This window comes from Wolffia australiana, chromosome 13 (genome assembly GCF_029677425.1).
Source record: "Wolffia australiana isolate 7733 chromosome 13, ASM2967742v1".
Lineage (NCBI taxonomy): Eukaryota > Viridiplantae > Streptophyta > Magnoliopsida > Alismatales > Araceae > Wolffia > Wolffia australiana.
Genome location: NC_135847.1, coordinates 10,011,209 through 10,022,129, shown reverse-complemented (window position 1 = coordinate 10,022,129; position 10,921 = coordinate 10,011,209). Strand labels below are relative to the sequence as shown.

Sequence of the window (10,921 nt, the reverse complement as noted above, 5' to 3'; positions counted from 1 at the left end):
TAGATGGACCTAAGTTAAATGGCTTTTCCCCTGGACAAACACAAAGATTGGTAGTCTCATTTGGTTCATCTATAAATGTAGGTGAGGCCAGGATAGTGCAAACTTGATGGTTCTAGAGCTAAACCTCAATGATAGGAGTTCTTGTAAATAATGTCCCTGCCCCATGAATCTTTACCTTATTTAGTCCAATGAACGTTTAAAATAGTTGACATAATAGATAATTATAATTCAGATATATTTTTGATTCTGAACTCTTTAAAAGGGTGTTGAATGGTTTAATTAATTTATAAGCGCATTCTATCGTTTGATCACTATCTCTCTTGCATCCAATTTCCCTCTCTCTCTCTCTCTTACTTTTTGTCTCCCTTTGAATTATCCTTTTTCTAGTCGTTCTCTCCCTGTCTAAAGTTTGGTCTATCTCTCTTCCTTTTTTTTATCGCTCGTAGTAAATGAACAAGCACAGAAAGCGAGAGTGCGAACGAGCGAGGTGTAGTAGTAAAGCATGACTAACCCACCTACGCTCTGACTAATTTATGCCTTGTGTTCATATATGTATTTTGCGGAGAGATTCAGAGGTGGAAACGGAGTATGATTGTTGGCACGGAGTTTCACATTTGTTGAAGTGTACGGGAGGCTTTAAATCTTTGAAGATCCTTTCCTTCACTATCTTTCAGCTAGAATACAAAGGCATGAACAGCCGACGCACATTTTGTTACGTCTTTCTTGCTTTCTAGCCAGATGTTTAGACCTCTTTGTGGCACAGGAGCACTCGACGACCGTGGAGAGGCTGGACTGGCCTCGCGTTATGGCGACAATCATCCTCTAAAAGAGAGGTTAGAGAGTTCGCTTGCTCTGGACTTATTTGCTTTACCTGGCATCAAAAGAAGACATAGAATTAAGTTGGCAAAAGTAAAATAACACTCAATGACTTGAGGGTAAATAAAAAATGGGGAAAAATATAATAAGGAAAATAAAACAAATGGGCAGTCAAAATTTATTTATTCCTGAAGGGAGAAGACTGTTTCTCACCTTGCCCAAAATGTTCCAAGTTACGCCTTCCGTACAAGGTGGTGTTGTTAGGGAGCCAACGTAGCGATAGTACTTGTTTGTGTGGTGTGTGAGGGCTCTTGCACTCACAAGACCCGCGGTCACGTTCGCGTGGTGATTCCCGTTTTTGACGGCCTTCAATAAAGACGTCATTTTCTCCTCCAACTGCACCGGTTGAAAGACCAAGATGTTAGACGAAAGAATCGCGGGTTGTAACATTAACCAAGGTGAGTCAGAGGCGTTCATACCTGCGAGAAAGGGATCAGCGTGACCGTACTTGTACAAAACAGCCACCACGCTGATGTTACCGTCCTCACTTACATGAACCAGGTGCAACTCTACGGGGTAACTGGAACAAAATAAAACAGATTAGGACGCGGTCGTGAAGATCAAAATTATAAGTACCAAAGGGAAGAAAAAAGTTGATGATGGTAACGAAGCCTTAGAAAATGAAAGGCAGGAAGAAAAAAAGAGAGGGACGATAACGAAGAAAGAATGTAATAAAAGCGATTAGGGGCATACCGGACGCCATCGATGGTATGTTCCGAAGGTGAATGCCAGTGAAGCTGCTGAAGCTTGTAATTCTTCCCGTCGATGACGATGACACCGACTTCTTCTCCGTATTTGAGCTGCGATTGACGTATTTTCTCTCTCAGAACTGTAGCTACTAGAGACTGGAAAGTTTTATCAGAACAGCCAGGATTCCGGTTCTCACCATGACGTTGAAGCCATTGTCGATGAGAGTCGCGCTGCCAGGGTTGTACAAGCTGCCGAGGGCTTCAAATCTGGGTCGGCCACGGCGGCATGGCGGGCGATGTCGATGGGTGACTGGCGAGTCCCCTGGCGCAGAGGGCGTATTGGGGCTAAGATCAGCCCATTTCTCCGGGTTTATGATTCCGTCGTATGCAAACCTTGCACGCCCTGTAGAAAGTAATTTGATGTTGGATGAGATAGCGTCGTGGTATTTTAAAGAGAAACCCAGAGTGAGACATGGATATTCTATACAGAGAGAGGGATGTGAAGACAGAGAGATGTTGAAATCGATCAAACAATAGAGGGGGAATAGACAGGAGAGAGAGAGAGAGTATGTCTTTATACCCTCCTGCGCCATGAGTTGTCCGACACATAAGCACAGTACTAGCAGCACGCAGATATAAGTCAAAGTGGCCATCGGTGCAAAAATGGCCTATTTACTTTGAAACTCTGGAGGTTGATCAGAGGAGATGGACAAAGGTTGGATCGACTTTGCACCTCCCATGTAAGCTTATATAGAGAACTAAGAGAACGGAAAAAGACTCGCCATCTTGAGAACTAAGAGGTGGATCGCATCTGGGTCTCGTATTTCGACCACTAAATGACAGCCTCTACTTTTGTCAACGCATGTCCAGCCTCTACTTGTCTCTCTCCCCGTTCTCTCTTCCACAGGAGCGGACGATAATGATGCGCCAAGTGGTACAATGGATCGGGTAGCATTTCCACTGAACGAGATAAGCAAAGAACATGACGCAGCTCGAGTATTTAAATCGTATGTGGCGCAGATTTTGTGGGAATCGTAGCCTCAAATATGGGTATTTAAGTCTTTAAAAATCTGTCTCGTCGTATCTCAGGGGTTGGGCGGTATTGCGTCAGTGGTGCACCATGATCCGTCCATAGTCGCGACCCTTATCCTACAAGTTGGTAGCCGATCATTTAATATACTGAGAGAGTTCGCCGGCTCCTCTGTGAGCTGTCGTGCAATGAAAAATATTTTCGCGTGCGTTCTAGGTGATTTTACGAAGAACCAAAATAGATATGGAATGGTAAAAGAAAATATTTCCAGTAAATGCAAATTTTAATTCATGTATATATGAACATTAAATAGCGTCAGGTTGTTCGGTTTCTCCATGCATTATCTTTCTGTCATTACCTGTCTCCCGTTCTTGCTTATTTTCGTTATTGTTTTACACAGTTTTTTCTGTGTTTGTCTCTATCTTGTAACGCCTCCCACCATTATCTCCCTCGGGCTCGCACAAAATGTGGTGGAAAGAAGCATTAGAGGACAAGAGCTAGCATCCTCATTAAATGTAATCTGCACGCGAATAGATAACCATGAAATCTGAAGACGTAAGGGCTTCGATGGTGAACCGTCAAGAAAGAATATAATATATAGATTCAGCACGTAGCCGCTCGCAAACATCTGTGCCCAACCAATCAAATCACATCTGTGCAAGTAAGGTTGGATTCAAACGAACTCATACAGGGAGCTGTGTCGGTAAAACTCTGAGAAGTTCGAAAGTAACTTAAATGTTCTTGAATTGGTTTGTTCTTAATCCTAAGTAACTGTTCCCGTTAGCTGCGCCTATATTTCTACGACTCAGATGATAGAACTTTTAAGCCGTTGCATGAATAACGGGCTTGAAGAGGGGATAATAACTTGGAAATTTCCATTATTGTAACTTTGTCCTTCAACTCTAACCTTTTAGCATATACGGGAGACAGCAAATGACGACCTTACAGGCCAGGCGGAGAAAAAATATAATTGACACTTTGATAGGCAAGATTCTACATAGAATCTAGGCCTCTAATTTGGTGTACTCTTATGCGTCAGTGTGGCCCTCTGGCTTACTCATTTGGTGGTAGAAAATGGAGCGCTAGATAATAGAAAGATATTGGGCCGGAAAACGATTACGCGGCTCATATGGCTCGAAACGGGGGCACGGATGTCGCCATCCGGTAATTCTCAGGTTCATAAATCGTCATGGACACCCTTCCAGCTATCGTCGTTCGGTAAGAATACGAACCAAGTAAATACTGATGGAACAGAAAGATATGGGCGGTTTGCGGGAGAAGGGTCAAATAAAAAAAGATTGAATATTTCGGTCTGTAGCCCGTCACGAGCACCTGTCATCCGAGAGAAGGCAAGCAAATAAAGAAAGTATCCCCTGTCCGCTTAAGGTGATTTCTTCGTTGACTTACATGAAGATATGTACGTTTCATGTTTTTTGTGAAATGTACTTAAATTCGTAGGCTTTGACAGCGAGCAGGGGGGGCTGTCCCTTGCGTCCAGCGTTTTAGGATACGAAACTCGTAAAGCGTGTCCATCATTGCTTGCGTGCGCGCTGACGAAAATTCGGAGGCTATCAGAGGCGGGGTGGGATCGCCTATTGACGGGGACTTTCATTGCGTATGTGAATCAATGGTTACAAAATAAGCCACAAATGTCTTATCCCAGCATATACAGGATGAAAGGTTGAACCGATACACATTCAAGTCAATATGAATTATTCGAACACGCATGCTACCTGAAAATTTCAGTAAAATGAGTTATAACCTTTTTTTGTAAAACCTCATCGATGATGAAGCCTAATCACTACTAAGTTTACAAGAGAACAACAAGGATTTGATAGCTTTGACACAAAAGGAACCAAGGTAGGATAAACATCAAATAGGCGTGGCCAAGGATAATATTTGCCTCGTCGTCAGAACGCGGAAAGAGGGTTATTTTTCATCTGCGTTAAAATCGTCGCGCATTGTCGTCAGCGCACGGGGAAGCGATTAGGAAAACTGCTAAAAAAATCAACACGCCTATTCCCGGCACGTTAACCCATCTATGCAAGACGACAACCCAGAAATCAAGGCGGAGAAGTATATTTAAGAGTCCGTTTGTTCACGCCCGAGTCAGACTTCCCTCTTGTTCGTCTGACTTCCCTCTTGTTAAATTTTACAGGTGTCCGTTGTAGGGTTGGGGCTTCGGTATCCAACCTATTCCTTCATTCATGCTTCACCAGCGAAGGTTCCGGGACGTTCTGTTTTATCGTTGTCGAATTTGTTGCGTAATTTACTCGAGGACCAGTTTGGCACATTATCGATAAAGACGTGAGCGACGTGACAGTTTCAGCCTTAGCGGCGACTGTAGATGAAAAGCAAGGCATACGAGTCTGAATCTATCACAAGACATTTCTTTCACTGGCTCTCGCTTCTATCATCATTTGTGTGCGCCAGGTAAAGATAGCAAAAAGAAGCGTTGACCAACATAGAGGGCTGGAGGCTTGCTAGAATCTTTGTGACTCTGTGCATTGTAGGGAACAGCACGTCCGGGACGTGACGCCCGTGACGTGACGGGACTTATGACGACCCGTGACTAATGGTAATGTGACAAATACTCGTCACGTCACCGTCTTGTCACGCTTCCGAGGGAGTTTAAATTTTTCGTCACACATCACGGGTTCCCCGTTCCGTGATGTCACTGTCACCATGACGCCGTCCCCGTCACCGGTGATGGAAATAATAATCTTTATTTTTATTATGTTAATTAACATAGTCGAAGCATAATATTATTTATTTTGCTATGTTATTATTTATGATATTTATTTTTCTATGTTAATCGGCCATGGCCGTCATCCGTGACGGACCTGTCGTCACGTCACGCGTCCCGGGTATCCTGTCACTGTCACATACAGCACTCACGCATCACTGTCACCGTCACGCCCCATGCATTCCGTCACTGTCACCGTCACGTCATCCGTCACGGTGACGTGTGACGTGACGGATGACGTTTGCCAATCCCTAATGCATTGCTGCTCCACGCTTATCATTTTTTCAACTTTCACAATAAAATGTTAGGTAGACAGAAACAAGGGTACATATGAGACGGACTGACACATAACACAAACCATAAAGAGGCTGAGAGAGAGAGAGAGAGTTAGAGAGATAGTCAGAGATAGTTACATACTTAGATAGAGAGGGACATAGAGAGATAGATAGATAGATAGATATGTATATATGCATATCAAGAGGGGTAGATAGATAGATATATAGAGAGATAGATAGATAAAGATATATATACTCATATCGAGGGAGAGAAATAAATAAATATATAAGGATATATATACATATCGAGAGAGAGAGAGATAGATAGAGAAGTAGATAGATAGATATACATGTAGATAGAGAGAGATAGATAGATAGATATGTAGATAGATATATATATATACATATCGATCTCGAGAGAGAGAGAGAGAGTGAGAGAGAGACAGAGGGAGAGAGGGAGGCAGAGAGAGAGAGAGAGAGAGAGAGAGAGAGAGAGAGAGAGAGAGAGAGAGAGAGAGAGAGAGAGAGAGAAGGACAAAGAACCGGTCAATGAGGGAAAACTCTCTCAATTTTCGTTCTGACCGAACGTAAATGTTTTTAACGCGCCAGGAAAACTATTTATTTTTCCCTATTTTAAACACAGTACGAAGGGGGCGGTTAATATAATAATGCACGAAATTAGCAGAAATCTCAAGGCAGATTGAAAAGAAGAAAGATTCCTCGCGTGAACGTTGATCGATTCCTCAATCCCTTCTCGCCTATCTCTATCCGTTTCCTATTTCAATAGGAGAGGACGATAGTCCAACGCGAAGTGTTACAATGCATCCGGAAGCGTTTCGACTGAACGAGAAAAACAACGAAAATGACGCACCTAGAGTAATTCATTCATTTGTGGTCAAGATTTTGTAGGGAACCACAACCTCAATTTTGATCATCCACTTCCGTTCCCGCATCGCCAAAACGCATGTGATGACGTTTAGAGTAGAAATCGACAGCAGCAGAGTTGACGATACTGCCTCCGAGCCATTAGATTTAAATCAGCTTCAAGCATTCAAATCCATATTTATTCAAAGGCTTATCGTACAAGTTGGTGAAACGCTAAAGTCCACGACATGACATCAATCGTCTCCAAAGAATTTGCAACTTGTGCTCCAATTAAGTCTTTGGTATCTCTAAGCATTTGCCTATTTCTGCCAACGTGTACTGGGCACTGTTGAGAAGGTTTACTCGAAGCATCGGACACGCAAGACTCGACATTGACCAATAAGGTTTAACATAACTATAGAGGGGATAATATTACTAGTATCCTTTACTCGCTATGAGAGTAGATAGATAGGATTCTCTAGAAAACGAGAAAGAAGGGCTAGGATCAAATATAGGTAGGATACAACTCGTATCTTTGATTATTCATCTAGATAGGATGGGATAATGGCCATGAGTACAATGCCCACATACATAATATGGCATTAAGCCATTACAAAATACTATTAAATTATTCCATAAATATTAAAGAATGTGTAAGATAATGCTGTGGAATTCATTAAAAGTCCTTACAGCTACTGTCTTGATCTATGGTGACAAAATTGGTGGCCCGTGACGGTGAAGGTGACCATGATGAAATATCCATGACAGTGACGTGATGGTGACGGAGGCCATCGGACGGGTGACGTCGTGAGACGCACGTCACGGATGCTGTCAGTGCGGATTTGTGAAAACATTTAAGAAGGGCAAAAAACCTTTTAAAAGTTTTGCTTAGAAGTTAAGTAAGTACTTTATTACTTAGAAATATTATCCTTCTCCACTTTTTCTCTGTATCTTCTTTCTAGGATGGTGGAGGGAGAGAAGGAGAGCTCACCGAGAATGGCAAAGCTCGCCGGGGATGACAGAGCTTGTGGATTTGCTTCAATGTGGGCGGCCACCGACACCAAATAGGCTCTCTCGATCATCGCAGCAGTCTTTGTCGGCCTTCTGCAACACATTGATTTCTTTCGTGAAAACTCCTTTTGATGCCATTGAAGAAGAGATGCTTTCTCGCTTTTATGCCACTTCCGCCTCCATGGCCGGGATCACAAAGCAGCTTAGCGTGTTTTTTTTTTTTTTAGCTCATTTTACCTTATGTTATCTTAGAACAGTTTGCGGAGTAGAATGCTATCTTAGCAGCCAAGTAGAATGCTTTATTTTTAAAAAGCACGTTGAGCAAAGAAAATAACCTAAAGTTCACAGCATGTATTTTCGTCACCTTGATGGTGCGACCATTCGGTGATGGGACGGTGACGGAGGACGTGTGTGGTGACATGTGATGGGAATGTGACTAAAATTTTCAAAATGCTGGGACGTGTGATTAGACATGGTCGTTCTGTTCTGTTCGTTTAAAACGAACAAAAAATTCGCACAAACGAACCACACAAGGGTCTATTGGTTGTCCTGTTCTCTTTGTGTGCGAATATTAGAACAGATGTTCGAACATTTCGCACATTTTGCACAATTTGCACAAATCGCACAAATTCGCACAAATTCGCACAATTCGCACAAACCGAACAAATTCGCACCAACAGAACAAATTCGTACAAAGCGAACAAATTCGCACAAACCAAACAAATTCACACAAACCAAACAAATTCGCACAACCGAACAAATTCACATAAACAAACAAATTCGCACAAAACGAACAAAAATTCGCACATGAAGTTAAAGATTGCATTTATTGGTCGTAAATTGTGTAAAATGACACAATTTTGCTCTACCCTTAGAAAATTATATATTAAAAATTATCTAAAATATTATATATTTAAATGGAGAGCTTATTAGGTTGTGTTTGTTATCTTGATGAAATAGTTGACTAGGATGTTGGCAAGTTTGAAAAGATAAAATAAGCGAGGACAAATTTTAATTAATGTTAGTATCAGATGAATAGAGATTTTAGTAGGAAAGGTATTATACCTTTAAAATAAGAGATAAATCAATTAAAGATATAAATTGAGAGTTTAAATGTCTAAAATGATAAATAAACGAGCATAATAATCTATTATATATAAAGGGGCAGCTTTTTTCAAATTAAGTTCTACAAGTTGGAATTCGACGGATCGGAAAATTTGAGGCAACTGCAAGGATAGAGAATACAATTCTTGCCGCAAAATGTCTATTTGGGGAAAAGGACAAGGATCCACTTTCAACAAAAGACATTAGGGGTTCAACGCAAAAAGAGAAATGGAAAGCGATCTAGATAAACTATTCCAGCTCCACACCGAATTCATCCTCAGGTACTATAGCAGCTTGGTCAAGCTCTTCCATCTTTGCGCCCACCTCTCTGGCTGCATCCCATTCCTCCACAACTTCTTCCATCTTTGCGCACACCTCGTCTCCTCTCTATGCTATTATCCCTACTTCCCCAAACGTCAGTTTCTTCGACTCCTCTATAGATATAGAGTAAAAAATAGAAGAACACATATACAGAGAGATGCGAATGATAGAACATATGCATTTTAGGAGAGAGGGAGAGTGTGAGTCGAAGAGTGAAGAAGTGGGAGATGGTGAGTGACAGAGAGGAAGTCACAATTAGAGGGAGAGAACTGAGAGCGGTGGATAAATAATTTAAGGAGGGAGCGATATGCAGAGGGGAGAGTGAGTGAACGAGAGAAGGAGAGGGAGCGTGGAAGCATAAGGAAGATTGAGAAGACAAAAAAATGGAAAAGTAGAGGGAGAGTGACAGTGAGATAGAGAGACGAAGAGTAAGAGAGAAGGAGATTCAAAGGGAGAGGGAGACTGTGAGTGGAAGAGTGAAGAAGTGGGAGAGGGTGAGTGAGAGAGACGAAGTCACAATTAGAGCGGCAGAACTGCGAGCGATATATAGATAACTTAAGGAGGGAGGGATATGGAGAGGGGAGAGTGGGTGGACGAGAGAAGGAGAGGGAGAGTGGAAACGGAAGGAATAGTATGAAGACAAAAAAAATGGAGAAGTAGAGAGTGAGGGAGATAGCGAGAGGGAGAGTGACAGTGAGATAGAGAGACGGAGAGTAAGAGAGAAGGAGATTGAAAGGGAGAGGGAGACTGTGAGTGGAAGAGTGAAGAGGTGGGAGAGGGTGAGTGAGAGAGACAAAGTCACAATTAGAGGGGGAAAACTGAGAGCGATAGATAGGTAATTTAAGGAGGGAGGGATATGGAGAGGGGAGAGTGGGTGGACGAGAGAAGGAAACGGAGAGTGGAAGCGAAAGGAAGAGTGTGAAGACAAAAAAATGGAGAAGTAGAGAGTGAGCGAGACGGCGAGAGGGATAGTGACAGTGAGATAGAGAGACGGAGAGTAAGAGAGAAGGAGATTGAAAGGGAGAGGGAGAGTGTGAGTGGGAGAGTAAAGAGGTGGGACAAGGTGAGTGAGAGAGATGAAGTCCCAATTCGAGGGGGAGAACTGATAGCGATAGATAGATAATTTAAGGAGGGAGAGATATGGAGAAGGGAGAGTGGGTGGACGAGAGAAGGAGAGGGAGAGTGGAAGCGTAAGGAAGAGTGTGAAGACAAACAAAATGGAGAAGTAGAGAGTGAGGGAGACGGCGAGAGGGAGAGTGACAGTGAGATGGAGAGACGGAGAGTAAGAGAGAAGGATATTGAAAGGGAGAGGGAGAGTGTGAGTGGAAGAGTGAAGAAGTGGGAGAGGGCGAGTGAGAGAGACGAAGTGACAATTAGAGGGGGAGAACTCAGAGCGATAGATAGTTAATTTAAGGAGGGAGGGATATGCAGAGGGGAGAGTGGGTGGACGAGAGAAGGAGAGGGAGAGTGGAAGCGTAAGGAAGAGTGTGAAGACAAAAAAAATGGAGAAGTAGAGAGTGAGGGAGACGTCGAGAGGGAGAGTGACAGTGAGATAGAGAGATGGAGAGTAAGAGAGAAGGAGATTGAAAGGGAGAGGGAGAGTGTGACTGGAAGAGTGAAGAAGTGGGAGAGGGTGAGTGATAGAGACGAAGTCAGAATTAGAGGGGGAGAATTGAGAGCAATAGATAGATATTTTAAGGAGGGAGGGATATGGAGAGGGGAGAGTGGGTGGACGAGAGAAGGAGAGGGAGAGTGGAACCGTAAGGAAGAGTGTGAAGACAAAAAAATGGAGAAGTAGAGAGTGAGGGAGACGGCGAGAGGTAGAGTGACAGTGAGATAGAGAGACGGAGAGTAAGAGAGAAGGAGATTGAAAGGGAGAGGGAGAGTGTGAGTGGGAGAGTAAAGAGGTGGGACAGGGTGAGTGAGAGAGATGAAGTCACAATTCGAGGGGGAGAACTGATAGCGATAGATAGATAATTTAAGGAGGGAGAGATATGGAGAAGGG

General features: G+C 42.9%; 1 protein-coding gene across 1 annotated transcript; it reads right to left on the bottom strand.

The window, feature by feature from the left end:
• Positions 1–742: 742 nt before the first annotated feature.
• On the bottom strand, positions 743–1,818 carry LOC144710900 (alpha carbonic anhydrase 1, chloroplastic-like). The gene is made up of 4 exons (XM_078584743.1): positions 1,763–1,818; positions 1,570–1,676; positions 1,030–1,396; positions 743–871 (listed from the first exon to the last, which is right to left on the bottom strand). The coding sequence occupies exons 1-4, from the start codon at positions 1,763–1,765 to the stop codon at positions 743–745; spliced, it is 606 nt and encodes a 201-aa protein (XP_078440869.1). The 5' UTR covers positions 1,766–1,818.
• Positions 1,819–10,921: the final 9,103 nt, after the last annotated feature.

Excerpts from the sequence above, each read along its gene's own strand:
- LOC144710900 (XM_078584743.1), bottom strand. Across the intron at positions 1,397-1,569 it reads CATACCATCGATGGCGTCCG|TTACCCCGTAGAGTTGCACC; the intron begins GTATGCCCCTAA and ends ATTTTGTTCCAG. Across the intron at positions 872-1,029 it reads CTTGGAACATTTTGGGCAAG|GTAAAGCAAATAAGTCCAGA; the intron begins GTGAGAAACAGT and ends TTTTGATGCCAG.